This window comes from Erpetoichthys calabaricus, chromosome 1, assembly GCF_900747795.2.
Source record: "Erpetoichthys calabaricus chromosome 1, fErpCal1.3, whole genome shotgun sequence".
Lineage (NCBI taxonomy): Eukaryota > Metazoa > Chordata > Cladistia > Polypteriformes > Polypteridae > Erpetoichthys > Erpetoichthys calabaricus.
In genome coordinates this window covers 296,257,558-296,278,154 of record NC_041394.2, presented here as the reverse complement: position 1 = coordinate 296,278,154, position 20,597 = coordinate 296,257,558, and the positions used below count along the sequence as shown (strand labels likewise).

Genomic DNA, 20,597 nt, shown 5'->3' with positions numbered 1-20,597 from the left:
CATGAAGGGTGACCAAAAAGGGAATGAGACAATGTAACAAACAGGATCCAATCAGTGAACGACCACATAATAAGCACAAACAAATTGGAACAAGATTAAAGTTTGTGTTTTCAAAAAACTGCATTTTTGCCCATCCACACCACAACACTGAGGCTGCATTTCCTGAAGTACGGTATATGGCTCTGGAGAGTATTTTCAGAAGTATTCATTTTCGGGAGTTGAAAACGCTGGGGAAGCGTGAACAAAGGGAAAAATCAGCAACTAGCGTCTGTGTTTTGGAACAAAAACATAGTAGTATAGCCAGGGTCTTAACCTTACACGTGCACTTTTGATAAGCGGCAGAAAAATTGAACATCTCATGGAGGAGTTTCATGCAGACACAACAAGAATACACAAAATCAGCCCTCCAGTCACCTTAGATATGGGTTGGCAGTGCTAACTTGTATGCTGCTGTGCTGCTGAATTTTTCTGTTATTTGTTAGTATGTCCATTAATACAATCTGTTCAAAAACCCACCTAAGTTATTAATAGAGAGTCGGAGGTGTCTTGTGCCAATCACCGCTGCACTGGAGGGCAAAACCTAAATGAACCTAAAATCACACAGCACAGGCACTCACACATCTATATAAAGGCACTTAAGAGACATCAATGGACATGAAAACAATTAAATCATAATAAAAACCCTGTAGAGAGAGAGAACATGCAAAATTCACATAGACATCGACTAAACCAGGACTCAATCTTCTGGGGCTGAAAGGACAGCAGAGCAAACCACTGTGTGACATGGTGGAGTCTTTCTTTTCATTATTAAGACCCAAAAAATATTAAAATCTATATAAACAATTTCACAAATAAACAGTAATAGAATAGATGCCTTTACAACTTACATTCTTCTTCTTCTTCCTTTCTATTCTTTGACTCCTCTGCATTCACTCTTTTGTTTTATCAGCTTCCTCCATTCTGTCCACAAATACTAATCCAAAGCTAATGTGCCTCGGACTCATTGGACTATCACTGTTATTTTCCTTTTCACTACACAGTATGCTACCATATCAAAGTTCTTTAATTACAGTCAGCAGCATGTACAGCCTATGTATTGGCCATTTATTTGTTGATGCTTAATTAGTTTTACTGTTCCAGTACAGTATGTGTCACCACCTCTATTATCTATTACAGCATTAAAATCTAACACTGGTAATCTCAGGTCTAAATAAAATTATGAAAACAATAAAACAAGTTGAGGAGCTATATGTCAAGAAATTAACATAGTGGCTACTAAAAAACCTTGATAAACTATATGCACATATTTTTGATAATACAATTACATTTTCACAGACTGTTTTAAGTAATTTTGTGTCTAGACATTTTAAAGAAAAAAACTTTAACATTTTGGATTATTTTCCTTAAATGACAAGATCTTCCACATTCTAGCTTTTTATCCCTTAATAAAACAAAGTTTGTGAGAATACTTTGAAAAGCATAGACTTCTTACCTTCTGCAGACAGACCCTGCACGTTCACTCCCCTGGCTGCCAGAAAGCTAAGGCAGGCATCGACATTCTCAATCTGCAACATGAAGAGAAAGCAAGAAGGAGCTCAGAGCTTCTTACAAGCCAGCAGCAGAGAGATGCATGAATACTTCACATTCATCATGTTCTAAGGCACTCTGCAAACTTTAACAAGAATGATTATAGCTAATTGGGGAATTGCTATAAAGCTTTCATTGTCAACAAGGGGTGGCTGTTCAACAATATATAAAAAGAGAAGTGCTGCCTGGCAGGTCAACAACTGAGGCAGCTACCTTGAGATCTGTGCCTTATTAAACAGACAGCAAAAGGCATCATGCTTTGGCTATAAAATGGGATGACACCTGTGGGAAGAGGGGTATGACCACAGGAAAAATCTTTAGGCTTGTTAAACAAAAAAAAAACCAAAAAAACACAAAAATTTTCTTCTTTTTAGAAAAAGGGCTGATTAATGGAAGACCTTGCCAACTGCATTTATATCACTTATGAATGACTTCTCCCTCTTGTGAATCAAGTCACCTTGCCAAAGAGGTCTTTCTATGTTAGTGCCACAACGGGCTGGCTGTTTAGGCAAGGCGCCAGTTCATCGGCAGCTCATGAAATGGGCTCTCTGTCTTTACATGGTAGCCTTTCACCTTGATGGCTCTTGAGCAACAGCCAAGCAGACAGACAGAGAGACCCCAGTGGCGGCTACTGAAAAGAAACTCAGAATCCTGGTGTACGTTTTCAGCTTGGCACAACCTTTAGACTTACTGCCATCTAAAGCAGATTGTGACAAGACCCCAGCAGTGCTAATTCAAAGCCATCAAGTTTGTCTGAATTATGTGCTTTCCTATACAAGCAAGCTTTGAGTTAGTCAACAAAAGCTTGTAATTACAATTTTTCATATTCAGAATTTTCAAAGAAATCTTTCTGCCAGTTCGTAATCAATGAAAAATTGATCACTGTGGTTTAGTTAGCAAATGTCACACATTCGCATTGTTTTAAAATCTATGCCATCTTCCGCTTTATAATTACCTTAAGTGAGAAGTCAAGCAAAATGACTCCTTTTATTGGCTAACTAAAAAGATTACAATATGCAAGCTTTCGAGGCAACTCAGACCCCTTCTTCAGGCAAGATGTAATCCCTGCTGATTACATCTTGCCTGAAGAAGGGGCCTGAGTTGCCTCGAAAGCTTGCATATTGTAATCTTTCTAGTTAGCCAATAAAAGGAGTCATTTTGCTTGACTTCTCACTACATCCATAATGGCTAACACGGTACAACACCCTAGTACTAATTACCTTAAGGGAATTCACAAGATCTGATGACTGGCAAGGAGCTGCCAATGGGAAAGGAGAATTTAACAAGAAAGCTCAACGTGGGACATTCAGAAAAAGAGAAACTCACCTTCACAAGGGAAAGATTACACTTTATATTATTGTGCTGCAACACCAAGGGAATGTTTTCACAGATGTCCCCAAGTCCAACAAAATGAAAACATATACAAAAGTAGTCCTCTTGTGCAACACACACCCCAGACTACAGTCCCTCTATAACCCCCGGAGTCTCTGCACCCCTAGTCATCAGGTCCATTTAAAGGGTCACCTCCCAAAGTAATTGCTTTTGCTTCCTGTTCTTTTAGTATATAAAGCATAGTCCAATAGCTTGTTACTTGCAACCATGCACACTTTTGGCAGTTCCATCCTGGTTCTATTCCCTCCTTATGAGGAGTGTCAAACATCTTCTGCATGCTTTAGGCTTCCTACCTGGAGCACAGATATGGAGCATTGCTAATATCTATCAAGATTGTTCTAAATTCATATCCTACATGCCCTTAGAACTTTTAGGGCATCCAGTCCATCTACAATGTATGGAAGTATGGCATGTTCACATATTTCATCTCTGCCAATTTATAAAATTGTTGCCTTCTTAGGGCATTTATGGCTCCTACAACTGTTCTGTGACACATTTCATGCTGGTATTTCCTTGTTGACTGAGCCAACCCGTGAGGGAAAAAGATTGTCCTGAATTTGACATTCCAAAAGCAAGACAATGAGAAAAAGGTCAGACAGTCAGACAACTGGAAAACATTTCCAAAGTGTGGATGGTGTGACCCTGCTGCTTATTATGAGAGAAATGAAGCTACTATGGGGGCACTAACCCTTAAAACATACCTTGTGACTTAGAAATGTGCCACTTGCGGGTACTATCACATATTATTGTGGGGTTTTGGGTGTTTCTCCAGAGCTAATCTCTGGTTGGCATTTAACAGGCTTTGAGTCTAGGGCTGTAAGGCAAGTTATGGTAAGGAGCAATGGAAGGTAGAGAAGTCAGAAGATTTAGAAAGAAGGTAGGGGATGATATGAGGTGATTGGGATTATAACAATTTCAATTGAGTGAGTCATTAAAGGTGGCCAGTAAGGTAAGTGAGTGTCAGAATTCTCTTTTTGGTTCCTATGTGTTTTATTTTGTAACTGTTTTTCTTATTGTTATCCTTTCTTATTGTAATATTTTTGACGTCACTATTAACACATTTTTAGTAATTTTTCCTTGTGAGTGTTGACATTTTGTGCATTGTTTTCACGAAGGCATCCATATTGTTCTTAACAAAAAATTCTGGTGCTGGTCTTGTAATTTACTGGCAACCTTTGGATTCACAATAAAAAGAAAACCATGTGTGCTGGAGGTTAGATATTGGAAAGGGCATAGACTAGGATTTCTGTTCTATTATTTTAACTATGACTTTTGCCTTTGATAGTCTGGTATTCGTCCTTTTCTGGTTTTTGACTTTATCTGATATCTCTTTCATGTTGTCTTCTAAATGTTAATTTTCATCTCCTGGTCATTGCATTCAGCTGTCCACTTTGGACAAACATTTACACCCCATGTCATAATAGCAGAAAAGTGAGGTGGACAGGACTATAAGAACCACTCCAATGGGGACATCAACTTTTATTTTATGCGCCTCAGTTGTCCTGTTTAGTTGGAATTAATATAATTTCAATGTACTTTTAGCTTTATCTGTATTATTCAAGGCTGGAGAGGAAAACAGATGTCATAAGAGAAACAGTGTCTTTTTGCTAATTTACCTAATTGTGAAAAAGGATCAAAGATGATTTAAAAATGATCTAGTAGATTAAAGAACCAGTGAAGTATGATTTACCTTGTACCTGATCTACAAGCTGAATTTCTGATTGTAATTTAATAATTCAACCTCCTAATCTAATTTTATAGAGTATTTATATTATTTTCACCTTCATTTACTTTTAATTGTTTTTTTAAAGAACATTGAGCTGCAAAGATTGTATAAATTATGCTACATTATACAAATAAAGTTAAGTAACAAATTACCCTTCATTTTTTCTGGATCTCCTTTTTTATTACAGGGCTGTAATAAGAAAAAAACCCTGGCCTGTAATGCAAAGCAGAAATCAACCCTGGAAAAGATGGTGGCATAACAATGTGGTGTTTTCTGTTAACTTAACACTCAAGTGTTTAGGATGTGGGAGAAAGCTGATGACCTCACATGTCTAGAGAAGGACTTTCAAAAACATGGAATGAACAAATGCACTCAAAAGATTTACATCCTGATCTCTGGAGCCGTGAGGGTGCAGCAATAACCATTGTGTTACCCTGCTAAATGTGCATTGACAATTATTGCAGTTTAAATGTTTTATTACACCGTATTTACATTTATGTCAAAATATATTAGAGAGAATCCACTCAAAGTTAGAATGACTATGCAATACGTGTTTTAGACATTACTCAGGTTTTTGTACCAAGGGATCTACTATGAATGTATGTAGATGGAAAATTGTTTTTTTTTATATATATTTATTAGCATATATACAGAAAATACTGTGACAGAATCAAAAATTAATTCTAGGCTCCTCAAAACACATTTTACTATACTGCTTATGTAAAAAAAAAATACTGTAAAGGTTACCCAAGCCCAAGTGATTTGACAATCTACATTTCAACTTTGTTTCCTTCATCACACAAAACTACAAATATAAATGCTTGGTGAAGTTAAATTTATAGACTGCTTATTTAAAGCACAGTTTATTCAGACACCCTTCAACGTCCCTAGTGCAACGTTGATTTGTACACCTACTACTGGTTTCCTTAAAACTGACAGATTGACTACCGTAGTTTTCCTGAAAAATATATTTTTGTGGACAATCTGATGAGAAACATGTTTGGTTATATTTTTGCACAGTCAAAGTTTACTTAGCTATAACACCATTCTGCACTTTTCATGGAAGAATGACATTTAGCAAACTAATAAGCAGTAGTTCAATCACCACATAAATTGAAAAAATCCCAGACAGAAAAGCAATTTATATCCAGGCTTTTCAAAGAGTATATAGAATGGTTGAGAAAAACTGCATACTTTCATTTATTCACAAAAATAAAATGACTTACAGTAAATGAATCAAGTAACTTTGGGAAACAAACAAAATTAAATTAGATAGATTAGCCTACTCTGACATTAAGAAAGTACAAAGTAGATGTAAATATAGTAATAATATAAATAACAAAAAAAGCAATATCACTCAGATATACCTAAGATAATTACAGGGTAGTCCGCATCATACACTGACTAATTTACTGTGAGATTGGTGGAAAAGCTGCCGATTTGTGGTTTGAATACGTCAACGAGAAAATGATTAAGATCTGGGATTGTACAGTTAATTAGTTTTAGTAGTCACAGTCCTGTCATGTCTTTGGAATGCAGTGAAATTGTTACTTGTTTCTCTCTATGGCCGTGATAAGAATACACTAAAATACAGGACTTCATTTTACTAGATAGAAAACACAGAATGTGGTACATGATAATCCGATAACCACACATACATCAGAAATCATCTCAATATTATTTTCCAAAATAAGAAAATTAAACAACGTGTCCTTACTGATATGATGGTTCCAGACAACATAAACATCCATGCTACAGTTGGAAATACAAAGAGTGAATAGACCGGACTGCAATCAATCATTACTGGAGAGATTTAATGCACTAAAATAGACTTTGTGAGAGTCACAGTCAGACATCCAATGAAAGATTTGCAGAAGATGACTCTCATGGGAATAGACATTTTTGGAAAACGGTGGAACTGAAGTCCACATGCAACATCAAATATCAAGTAATAAAAGTATTTTATTCTTTTTTTGACACAGAAAGGTTTATCTGTGTCTTCATTGAATCTGTTATTATATTACTGTTACTTGCTAAACTTAAGCAAAGCTGCCACTTCTTGGGTTGGGTGCTGACTTAAAATAACATCAATTTAAACATCATCTCAATTTTATCTACAAAACAAAGGGAAAGAATAATATCTCCTCATTGATGTAATGACAACATTAACAACCAACTCATCTAAGCTGTATAGTATTAGAACTTGTTTTATTTAAGGAACATAAGCAGATTTGCTCATCTCAGCATCTACATATTGTCTAACAAAACAAGAAAAATAATGTCTCATAATCACTAAAAGAAATTCAGATAATCCGACATTTAATTCATCTAAACTGGAGTGTGATAACCTGATGTGATTAATCCACTTAAGCAGCATTGTACTATGTCATTCTCACTTTGTTTATCATTCTAAAGTACTGATTGAAATAAAGAATAGTAGATAATACTTTATTTTACTATACTGCTTATTTGTAGTGGAATCCGAACTTCGCTATAATAATTTTTTAAAATATACTGCTTAGATATAAAGATGTTTATTTCAAAGCAGTGTACTTAGCTAAGATATTTGGGTGTACAGCACAAATTCTCCCATAAGGGTTTTAATGTGGGGATTAAATAAAGTTTGAAAACAAAAGACCACTAGATCTTTGGTACAGTGAGCTTTATCCCTTTAGATATCAGACATGGTCCTTCAATTTCAAATTTTAATGCTACTTTAAAAGCTCTTTTCACTTATAATCAAACCCACTTAACCCTGCTCAGGACTTAGCAACACTTTACTATAAATGATCTTTTTCTTATTATTTTTTTTTTTATTGTTTTAACTTTTTTGGTACACATTAAATGTATCTTAACTAGTTTTTGCTTTGCTCATTACTTTCAGAGCTATGTACAAAAGTCTGTACATACATAAAAAAAAAGAATTAGCTAAAATCTTTAAGAATCCAATTTTCTAATCAGCATATCCTCATGTTCAGTAATCATATAACATCCCTAAGGGTTGCAGGGGGCCGGGTCTATCTTGGCAGCAAAGGACTGGTACCTTGACTAGAACTTTTTCCTGACTGAATTCTGCCCCCTTACCACAATAATTGAGGTTATTTATATTCTTTTTAAGCCACAACCTTTACTTTTTTTGCTGTTAGCTGGTGGCAGAAATTAATATCATCATAGTCACAGGTTTAACAGCTACTTTCCAGTTTATCCCCCCTCTCTCTTTTTCCTCTACTGTATTTCCACTGACCCTGTGCATCCTTTGCCAGATCCGTTCTATTCTGATTATCTGAAATATGTGAATCTGAGACTGACATGAGACAAATGCACCCAAGCCTCCCAGGACTAAAAAACATTATTCACCCATACTAAAACACAGAGTCCGCTCCCTCATTTTATTGTACAATGCAATCCACTTACATTGACCACAAATCCCCATTCCTGCAGACTGTGGCTGTCAAAACTTCCATCTGCTATCCCCACTTCACACAGTGGGAAGTCTCTTGCTTGTTAAACTGCTTGTCCTTTGTTGTTTCTAATAGCAATCAATTAACAATGAGCACAAACAGGTGCAACTGACAAGCATACCAGCTGTTTCAATGTCAATTACACCTATTGCACTTATCAGGAAATGGCTGCATTAAAAAAAAATAGTTGTGTAAAATCTGAGCAGGTAAATCTAAATTTGTATAAATATATACTCTTCACTTAATCTCCTCCAACAATACAATGCACATCTAGAGCATATGTAGAGTATATTTAGATTGACAAACTCAAATAACTAACATGCCATCTGATTCAACAAGCAGCTGGCCCTCAGGCACCACATTACATGAGGTCGTAATTAGTAGTAAAGTTCAAATTGTCAGGCAAGTAGGGTTAGTTGCAGGCCAAAGTCACTGTACAGTCCATATAAAATTTGACTATTCCCTCGGTGTATATGTGGGGTTTTCCCCTCTGTGCTGGGTTCCTGTCATGTCAATGAGGTATGCATAAATGTAACTGGTGACTCTAGATTGATTTGACATGAGCAAGAGTGCAAATAGCTTAGTCTGAAAATCGCTCCTTTTCATTTCATGTTCCTTTGTTTCTCCTTGTACTCCTAAGATAGACTTCTCGTGGTACTTTAATAATAAAACAACTGCTTACAACACCTTTTTGGTTTCTGAAAACTGAATTTTTTTTTTAACCTTTGCTGAAGGTAAGATATTGCATGGAAAAACAATCGTCATGTTACATATCACTTCTATAATGAATACTGTGTGTGTACTTTACAAACGCTAAAGTATAGAGTAATTGTTTTTATTTTTCTGCAACAGTAATATATATACAAACGCTAAAGTATAGAGTAATTGTTTTTATTTTTCTGCAACAGTAATATTTATCCTTGTGTATCTTTCTCAGTGTAGCTTAAAGTAAAATCTTTCAGCTACTCGTCCAGACTGCTAACTTAATAAACACAGCTAATCACTGTAAAAAATGAAAAAGTATCATCAATGTTAATGACTAAAAATGAAATGTCCTTGCAATTTAACTTATAAAGTACAAATAATTTCTTTGCTGTATGGCCACATTTTGCACATCTGACAACAATTCATGCAGCTTAATGCATCAAATCCAACAAAGCTCTCGCTTCATTATCTTTTCTTAACATGTGGCTGCACTCCCATTCTGCCTGCACATGTGCAGACTGTTACTTGTGCCATGTATTAAACGGTGTAAAGTCTTAAATGACATACCAGAAAACAAACATTTGTAAACAGTCCATTTTTTTTTACGATGGGTGAGAAAGATGAAACGCATAAGGCTTTTAAAGTCTTATCTCTACAAAGAAAAAGAGTACAGGTTTGCTCCAAAGAGCTATTTAATAATATTTTCTAACTCACCAGCTGGCTGTCTGTCACACAGAAAGAATATAAGACGAAGTAGGGAGGAAAAAAAACACTACGTGCTTAGATAGTAAGGTTTGTAGTTTTACAGGCTTATCCTCAAAATTCAATAAACCGTATAATTAGTGAGCAAGTCGCAGCAAAGATGATTTGTCCAAAAATTGCTTCTGGTCCGCGTCACTGTGTTAATAACTCAATACCTCCTGTTATTTTAACATTTTTATTAAGTATGTCTATTCATCTATTCATTCATTGTGAAATCTGCTTTATTCACTTTACGGTTATGGGAGTCAGAACCTATTCCTGACAGCATTAGGCCCAAAGCTGGACCCAGCTCTACTTGGGATGCTAATCATTGCAGGACATAATTATGTACACATGCACTCATGTGGGGTCAATTTAGAACCTGCGTTTAGTTTAAAATACAACCATTCTTTGGGATATGAACAACAACAAGAATACTGTTATATAAATATTATTGTTTTGATTATGATTATTACCCAGAGAAAAACTAACTGGAGAAGAAACAATAGTTTGTTTCACATGGCACACTTTATTCCTCGATAGTTAATATTATTTCACACTTCTTTCAATACATTTTCAAATTTAGTCCATTCAGCCTACACCCACTATTGGACTTTCACAAAATAATTAACTAATTAAAATAAATAAATGGAGGTCAAGCGGCTCATTCAAGGTCATGTAACCAGTGTGTCCAGGAATGTCTAGATATGTTTCAAATCTTTACCCATAGTGTCTACCAGAGAGATGTTGTGGTCAATGGAATCTGAACACTCAAAAAGAGAGCAGAACATACAGGTTAAAGGAAACAAAAAGGAAGTCTAAGGAAGTTTTTTAGATTAAATCATGGAATGCTTCTGATCATGAATAGGATTTATGGTCCCAATGATTAACAAGAAGAAAAGTGACATGAAATTAATTGATCAAAGTTTATTGTAACAAAATCATTTGTTCTGCACCTCTTTAGGAGTCATTGTATGAATCGAACAACAACATTTATTCATATAGCACGTTTTCATAGAACTGATGTAGCTCAAAGTGCTTTACAAGATGAATTAAGAAAAAAGAGAAATATAAAAATAAGATTAGGCAATACTAAGTAACAAAGAATAAAGTCAGGTCCGATGGCCAGGAGGACAGAAAAAGCAAAAAAAAATTCCAGAGGGCTGGAGAAAAAAAACAAAATCTGCAGGGGTTCCGAGGCCACAAGACCACTTATTGTTTATCTTCATTTGCATTTCTTTTCAGTGTCTTCATGGATTTTTTGTTTCCCACTGGCCACGAGTGATTACTATGTGTGTGAGTGAGTTTGCCCTGCGATGGACTGGCACCCTGTCCAGGGTTTGCTCCTGCCTTGCACCCTATGCTAGCTATGACAGGCTTCAATGCACCCCTGGTCTGGATGAAGCAGGTTAGTAAATGGCATTGCATGACTCTTGTTTTCTTATTAAATCCCAAATGTTAAATGGTTAGTGTATTTGGTAATTCTGAATTGTTAGTGTGTGCACATCTGGCCACATGATTCAAATTCAAGACACCGAGTCTGAATAGCTACTGCACTAAACAACACGGCACCTTGCTGCCAGTCCAGGACTTCTGTAATTCCACTCATTCATGAAGACAGTATAGTGAAATTAGCCTAACTTCAATTTTGTGAGCAACAGAATAAAACAGAGCAGTTTGCTGCAGCTCATGGCCTCCATCCTTTAAGCGTCTCAGCTAATGATAGATAAGGTGCTTGTGGGGCGTCTAACTAACTACACGAATGCATTTTGCAGCTGTGATGGCTCTTAATTGACTTAAGTCATTAAGTCTTACTATTCTCAGTGGTTACATTGGAATTGTGAGCGAAGTAGAACTCCCTCTTGGTTTTCGCATTGTAGTAACATATTGCTAAGACCGAAGTGTAAACTCCATGAGAATATAGTTAATTGTTATTAAATGATGCTGTCTAGTAAAGTGTTCATTTGCATAAATTACCACAAATGGTTTCTAATGACATCAAAAGCCTAAACAACACATTTAGCTTTTCAGCTGCATGTAAATACAAAATATTGGAAAAATTACAGCATTTATTGGTCTGCAGCATGGTAACACAGTCTTTAGTGCATACAGTTACAGAAGCCTGCGATTGTGTCTGCATCGAGTTTGCATAATGTGCTTGTGTTTATATGGGTCTTACTGCCATATCTCAGAGACTTGTATTTAAGGTTAATTTGTAGCTCTGTATTGGCCAAATGTGTGAGTATGCTGTGGGATGGAATGGCTCCCCAGTTACACATTCTGGGTTGGCTATTGCCTGGCATTAAATGCTGCTGTGTTTGGCTCATGCCTTATAATATCCTAAATTCACATAACTAGATTTGAAAAGTGAATGGATTGATACTTTTTCAAAATTGGTTAATGTTAAACAAAAAAATATAGAAATTTAAATGCCTTCCTCATCACTTCTGACTAGTGTCCCATCAAATACATTTATTGGTATCAGTAGCATAAAGCAAACTGTTGAAAGACTTTCCCTTAAAAGAGCTTTGATTCACTTCCTATATATCACAGTTTTCAAATCAACTACTAATGGGTTCTTATTTCATCCTGTTTGAATCACCATCTGTAAAATCAATGCTTGGATGAGGAGTGGGACTCGAACCATGAACCTGATGCAGTGACACAGCTCCCCTAAGCCATAGAGTGTCTCACATAAGTCAGATTTTCATCCTGGAACTTTGAAATGGTGTCATTTTCCCTTGACTGATGATACCAGCAGCATATGTCAGACTTCCTCAAGGCGGCTCTTATAGTGACCCTGTGTCCATTCAATCAAAACACCAGCAGGATTTACCAGGGAGCTAACACATTTTAGTTTTTTGTTGATTCAAAGATAACACACTTTGTTATTCAAACATCAATTTAAAATCTCTGACTTTTAGGTAAACTGCACATACACATATATAAAGTATATATAACTATTTATAATTTTATTGTGTAAAAATGAAACAGTTAAACTAAACCATTAGTGAAAGAATATATATATATACATATATATATATCTAAAAGCAGTACCTATAATCAGTAGTGTTGCTTAAGATAGAAGAAAGGTTTTTGCATTTCTAAAAGAATGAAATAATTGATTTTACTAGCTACAAATACAAAATTTAAATATATTCAGAGGCACTTTATGAATATGAACCAGAGGGGAAAGCTCTATGGTCATTATTTTAAAACATATATTGTAGACACTGTCCACCAGATAGATAGATAGATAGATACTTTATTAATCCTAGGGGGAAATTCACATACTCCAGCAGCAGCAAACTGATACAAAAAACAATATTAAATTAAAGATTGATAACAATGCAGGTAAAAACAGACAATAACTTTGTATAATGTTAACGTTTACCTCCCCACCCCCAGGTGGAATTGAAGAGTAACATAGTTTAGGGGAGGAAAGATCTTCTCAGTCTGTCAGTGGAGCAGGACAGTGACAGCAGTCTGTCTCTGAAGCTGCTCTTCTGTCTGGAGATGACACTGTTTAGTGGATGCAGTGGATTCTCCATAATTGATAGGAGCCTGCTGAGCGCCCGTCGCTCCACCACAGATGTCAAACTGTCCAGCTCCATGCCTACAATAGAGCCTGTCTTCCTCACCAGTTTGTCCAGGCGTGAGGCGTCCTTCTTCTTAATGCTGCCTCCCCAGCACACTACCGCATAGAAGAGGGCGCTCGCCACAACCGTCTGATAGAACATCTGCAGCATCTTATTGCAGATGTTGAAGGACGCCAGCCTTCTCAGGAAGTATAACCGGCTCTGTCCTTTCTTACACAGAGCATCAGTATTGGCAGTCCAATCCAATTTATCATCCAGCTGCACTCCCAGGTATTTATAGGTCTGCACCATCTGCACATAGTCACCTCTGATGATCACGGGGTCCATGAGGGGTCTGGGCCTCCTAAAATCCACCACCAGCTCCTTGGTTTTGCTGGTGTTCAGGTGTAGGTGGTTTGAGTCGCACCATTTAACAAAGTCCTTGATTAGGTCCCTATACTCCTCCTCCTGCCCACTCCTGATGCAGCCCACGATAGCAGTGTCGTCAGCGAACCTTTGCACGTTGAATCTTTATACTGTATGTAATAATTCTTGACCATCTCCTAATATCTTAATAACTTTCTTCAATATCAAAATCAAACCATGCATATTCTAACCATTTATCCAGTTCAGGGTCATGGGAGACAATTTCTACCTTCCAGCAGTACAGGGCACAAAGAAGGAATGAGCAACCCGTTTGTAACTGTTAGAGTTCACACCAGGAAAGACTACCAAGTTTAAATGGGAGGATATGAAGTGTGACCTGTGGCGGGCTTAGCAGTACCCTAAACCCCACACACAATTGCACAGCACCAAGTCACGGGTACAAATCACAGATTATTAGTAAGGAAGTACCTCTCAACAGACATCTCTTCACAATACACAACAGAACAGTCCACAGTTTCTCTTCCCTGTGTGATTCCATCCTCCTTCCACACTCCTCAACAAGCCTTGTCCTACTTCTCCTGACTCCAACTACCCAGGAGATGTGGCACAGATCCTTTTATGTCAGACCTGGGAATACTTCTGTTGCCCCAAAATCACACCTACGAAGCACTTCCAGGTATGGCATGATCTCCTTAAACAGGAGATAACCTCCCTCTGCAGCTCCACCTGGTGGTTCCCACAGACCTCAGCAGGGCTGCTCACCTGGACTATAACTGCCAGGCTGTCCTGCAGGTGCAACAAAGGGAGCCCCAGCCTTTGAATACAGCCCATCCATTCTTGTCTTTCCATTATAAAAGTGCCCTGGCTGTGTAAGTAGCCATCTGTATCGTGTCTTCTAGGACAGGAGAGAATACATAAAACAAGAACAAACTGAAAAGCTGTTATCAGTTCTGTCATTCATTTATACTTAAATCAAAACTCAAGAACCACACTTTTGAATTTGAAACCTTTCATTTATTAATTTTTTCTATTCCTATTTGCTTTTTTAGGTATTTTTAATTTTGATTCTTATAAATTTGGTATTTCAACAGCTCTGAATTTAAGTCTTATTTACTTTGTAAAAAGGCTTGTGATGGTTTTCTCTATGGAGCATGCGAGCATATGAGAGACAGATTCATTTATTACTGAGAAATTACTTACTAAACTCTTTTTCATAAACAAAAAGATACAATACAAATAAAATGACTGTCCATTTATACATCAATTCATTTTTCAGCCCTATTATTCCACTGCAGATTTTTACAACCTATAATCTATCCAGCACTAAGAATAAGATAGGGACTAAACCAGAATGGGGTGTCAGTCTATGACGGCGCAGAAAAGTGCACATATACACACTCTTATATAGCCAGTTACCAAAAATGTCATGTCTTTAGGATCTGAGAGAAAATCAGGGAGATAACCCTTGCACAAATAAGAAAAACACAGAGAATGAGGAGGTCAGGATTAGAACTCTGAGACAGAAGCTCTAACCACTTCATCATTGGGCTATCTGTATGTTTCATGTTGTCAGGCAAGAACACTGTAGTAGAGTGTTGGGGGCTCCAAGCAGGAAAACACAATGAAGACGGGTTATGTTGAAGCACATGTACTAACCTCTCTTCCTCTTCCAGCTTGTGAGTGGAGTAGGAACCATTGGAATAGCAGTGACACCGCTTCCAGAGCCCCCACCTCTTCTGGCATCGTCCCTATATAAACACCACGATGGATGGAAGCCATTGTTGATTTTTGGACCCATGACTTCTGAAGCCACACTAGCCCACAAAAGCACTCCTTCCGGAATGACGCCTAAGTTCTACAAATATTTTATTTTTTGTCATTTTCTGTTGCTTTTCATCATTAGCATCGCTGCTAATAAACGGGGATCTCAGGGAAATCCTGACACTTTAATGTGTATTGTCCCTTTTTTCCTTGCAATGTGCAGAAAATAACCCACCATTTTTAGATCTGTTCACTTTTTACTTTTTGCAGTACTTTTCAATCACAATAATGTCTAAGAAAAGATATTAATGATGAGGGAGAAAACTGCATATAAAAATAATAAGACACAAAATATAAAAAATCTTCACATGCCTACTAGGATCTGATATGATTATTTTAAGTAATACCCCTAACTATCATTACATAAAGCTTTTAAGTTTAATTCTAAACAGAAACTGGTCAGGGACCTGGTGATGTAAAGATTTGAACTAGCTCCTTACAGCAGCATCAAATTCAAGTTTATGTGTGGGGTCTGCATGATCTCACATGAGATTTTCTCCCACATCCCTCAGGCTCTAGACTGGCCCAGCTTGAGTGAATGAAGGTGGGTTGTTATGTCTGCATGTGCTGTGGTGGACCATAAGCTCATCCAGGACTGGTTCTTACTTAACGTCAAGTGTTGTTAGAAAGACTGTTAGAAAAGTCTCTCGGCAACCCTGTTAAAGAACAGATGGCATATAAAATTATTGGAGGAGTCATTTTGCATTTTATTTAATCGCTGATTACTTCTAAATACTAAAATATGAATTGGAACGATTGAACACAGACTTTTTTTGATTACAGAATACATGTGAAGGGGAGCAACTCAAAATTTAGGGCATTGTTTATTGCAGTTTTTCATATTAAGAATTTTTGCACAAAAGATTTGTTGCTTAAAATGTATTCACAAATTGATAAATGAGGCCAGTTGTCTGCCATTTCAAATCATGGTACTGCCTTGTCTTGGGTTTATTGTTGCCAAATTACATCTTTCTGGAATGCTCTCTGGAAAGCAGAATGACAGATGAAATGATAAATGAACTGAATCTGTTCATACTAAAAATACATCATTTTTTTTCACTGCAACAGAAAAATGTGTGTAACGAGTATCTAAGTAAGATGAGATCAGGACTAACTGTTTCTATATTTCAGGTGCATGCACTTTTATCCAGTCTTTCATTTTTTATATGCTGCACATTCAATTCAATTTATTTTGGTGGCATTAATGAAAAGGCAAATCTTGGAAAACCTGATGAATGTCAGACTGTCACAGAAGGTAATCCACCATCAGAACCACATATGCCAAGAACATTAGACACAACCATCAGCCTGTTACTTTTAAACTAATAAATAATTTTGCCATGTACAAAAGTTCGCTGACGACACTGCTATCGTGGGCTGCATCAGGAGTGAGCAGGAGGAAGAGTATAGGGACCTAATCAAAGACTTTGTTAAATGGTGCGACTCAAACTACCTACACCTGAAACCAATGAGCTGGTGGTGCATTTTAGGAGGCCCAGGCCCCTCATGGACCCCGTGATCATCAGAGGTGGCTGTGTGCAGAGGGTGCAGACCTATAAATACCTGGGAGTGCAGCTGGATGATAAATTGGACTGGACTGCCAATACTGATGTTCTGTGTAAGAAAGAATACAGCCGACTATATTTCCTTAGAAGGCTGGCGTCCTTCAACATCTGCAATAAGATGCTGCAGATGTTCTATAAGACGGTTGTGGCAAGTGCCCTTTTCTACACGGTGGTGTACTGGGGAGGCAGCATAAAGAAGAAGGACACTTCAAGCCTGGACAAACTGGTGAGAAAGGCAGGCTCTATTGTAGGCACGGAGCTGGACAGTTTGACATCCGTGGCAGAGCGACGGGCACTGAACAGGCTCTTGTCAATAATGGAGAATCCACTGCATCCACTAAACAGTATCATCTCAAGACAGAGGAGCAGCTTCAGCGACAGACTGCTATCAATGTCCTGCTCCACTGACAGACTGAGGAGATCGTTCCTCCCCCATACTATGCGACTCTTAAACTCCACCTGGGGGGGGGGGTAAACGTTAACATTATTCAAAGTTATTGTCTGTCTGTATACCTGCATTGTTACCACTCTTTAATTTAATATTGTTTTTTATTAGTATGCTGCTGGGGTATGTGAATTTCCCCTTGGGATTAATAAAGTATCTATCTATCTATCTATCTATCTATCTATCTATCTATCTATCTATCTATCTATCTATCTATCTATCTATCTATCTATCTATCTATCTATCTATCTATCTATCTATCTATCTATCTATCTATCTATCTATCTATCTATCTATCTATCTATCTATCTATCTATCTATCTATCTATCTATCTATCTAATATCTAGGCAGAAAAAAAATACATGAACATGCATACTTCGCCGATACTTAAGCTGCTTAAGGTGGCAGTGTTAATACCAATTTCACTTCATATTAATGTTGATGTCTCACGTTTTGGTTTGCACTGTTGTCTCACAGGCCCAGCATCCTGGATTCAAATTTTGTCCGAGTCATTGTCTGTATGTTGTTTGCAATTTCTCCATGTGTCTGCATGCATTTTTTTTCCTTGTTCCAAAGATGCAAATGGTGGGTTAAATAATGACTCTGAACGGGGCTAATATGTGGCGATTTGTGGAAGTTTTTCCCATGATAGGCTGACACTCTGGTTGGCTCCTAGTCTGAATGAAGTTCTAATGGGATAGGATTTGGCTTTAATGGAATCATATAGTTAACAGTGGCCCTGTGGCTAAGACATTAAGATAATAATCACAAATGTTTGGGTCAATCCACACCTCGCATTGTTGTCAGTGAATCTGACTGTGATTAAAAGGTATAACACAACAAAACTCCGCATGATATTGTCAGGCACACGGAGAACTAACTCTTAATGGTCAATTGAAAATTTTATTCACACAGACCAATTTATCTAACATTTATATCTTTGGAAATATGGGAGGAAAACCAGAGTACAGACCTGGAGAGAGAACCACACAGAAAACAGCCTGATGTGGTGTTTGAACCCAAGGTGCTGAATACATGAGTGCTAACTACTGCACCTCCTCAAGGAAACAACATTCAAATTAGTAGTAGTAGCATTTTCCTAACTGCTAATGGTTTTAGGGCTAGGTTCTATTTCATAGATAAGGTTAACTGGTCTTGTGCTTTAATTGGTTTAACAGCTGTTTACTTAAAAGGTCTAGGGCATTCTTCTCTTGCTTTACTCAATTTTTAACTTTCAGCTTAAGGGCGAATCACATACTCGAGGACATCAGTGGAAATTAAGGGGAAGTGCATTTAAGACTGAAGCCAGGAAATCACTTCTTTATACAAAGAGCTGTGGGACTCTGGAACAAACTGCAGAGACATGGATTTGAAGTAGAATCCTTGACAACCTTTAAGAAGAATCTGGATGAAATTTTGGGATGGAATAGACTACTGAGACATGGAGTTGAAGCAGAAACCTTGACAACCTGTAAGAAGAATGTGGATGAGGTATTAGGTCAGCTTAGCTATTAGTTAAACAAACGGGCTTGATGGACTGAATGGTCTCCTTCATTTGTCACATTTTTTTATGTTTCTTAATTTTTGTAATGTAGTCTTGTAACACTTTTTCAGAACAGACCAATAATTGAGGTTGACTCAATAATGTTAACTTCATTTGTAGCCAATTTGGATAAAATGATCTGCTAAATGAATACATGCATATGTAAATGTCCAATATATTTATATTTCCTTCCACAAGTAACAACTTATCATTAAAAGTACAACAGAAAAGGTGCTATATAAAACTGTTTTGTAATTGATGATTTATTATCCTCACGTTGAAAAGTGCTTGTGCTCTTCTATTAATTTTTACAATTCTATTCCATAATCGAGAATGTCTCCCCACATGCAAATCAAATTCATATAGTGTGACAGCCTTTTTTTTATCCGAAGCAGAGATGACATACTCTGAAATGAAAAAAACTTTATATCCAGGGCTTAGATTTTATCGCTATTCCTTTACAGTCATTTTAATTTATCATCACAGTCATTTCTCATTGTAATATTTCCCTTTTTAGGTACATTACTTCAATGAAACCTATAACAGTAATTCATGCAGTAGAAAGGTAAAAAGAAAGAAGGAGAAAAATTCTGGTTTCTCATGCTTGAAAACATTTAGGTTTTTATTTCTGTGCTACCTATTTTTATGTACTTCGAAAGAATAGCACCTTCGCAATTTGATGCCGCAATGGTGCAGACAACGATGATAATTTGTACTAATTTATTAATTGAACAATTTTTTTATATACAGCCCCTTGGTCAGGTCATGCAGAGTTTGAAGCAGTCAGTTTTGGAAAAGGCACGAGGAAGGAAGGAAGCAGCCATAGAATAAAGGCCTGTACATCATTTATGTTTACCTGACACCTTTATCTAAGGTGACTTACTATATTTATGATACAATTGGTTTTGGTTTTCCCAATTTGAGCACAGGTAGGTCAAGTGACTTGCTCAGGGTCACACAGTGTCAGTAGTGGGATATGAACCCACAATCTCAGGATTTGAAGCCAAAGCCTTAACCACTACACCATATTGTCTACATAAATGTGGCAACAGCACTACATTTACATTTATGTTACTTATTTGTCTAACACCTTTATCCAAGGCAACGTACAACATTTATGACACAATAGGTTACATTTCTTTTGGTTTTGCAATTGGAGCACATGCAGGTTAGGTGACTTACTCATGATCAAACGGTGTCAGTAGTGGGATTTGAACCCACAACCTCAGGGTTTGAAGTCCAAAGCCTTAACCACTACACACTGCCTGCCTATTATAGGGCACAAGTATTAACACTCACAAAGCGTCAATTTCCTGTTTATTCATCAATCAGTCTTTAGACTTGGATAGGGAAATGGAGACTAAAGGATGAAGAAAATTTAATGACAAAGTGAGCACACAAACTTCAACCCAGCCATGGCAAAAACACTATAAAACAATTCTATTAACAGTACTACTGTGCATACTTTTGTTAGGTATATACATTGATCTGAAGGTGATGACTTTAATATTTTATATCTGTGCATCAGTGAAGCAAAAACGTCAAATATCTTTTTGGTGAATTGCAGTCATACTGTATATGCATTTTCAAACCAACTTAATATAATTCATATTTAAATGAAGCTGGAGCCTTGGACACTGGGAAG

The 20,597-nt window shown here is 37.0% G+C and overlaps 1 protein-coding gene across 1 annotated transcript in view; it reads right to left on the bottom strand.

Annotated features, from left to right (window-relative positions):
- The window catches only part of nav3 (neuron navigator 3), a 573,826-nt gene that overhangs the window by 350,089 nt on the left and 203,140 nt on the right, over positions 1 to 20,597 (bottom strand). The window contains 1 exon segment of the mRNA XM_051926210.1: positions 1,493 to 1,565. Coding sequence (XP_051782170.1) covers positions 1,493 to 1,565 — 73 coding nt within the window.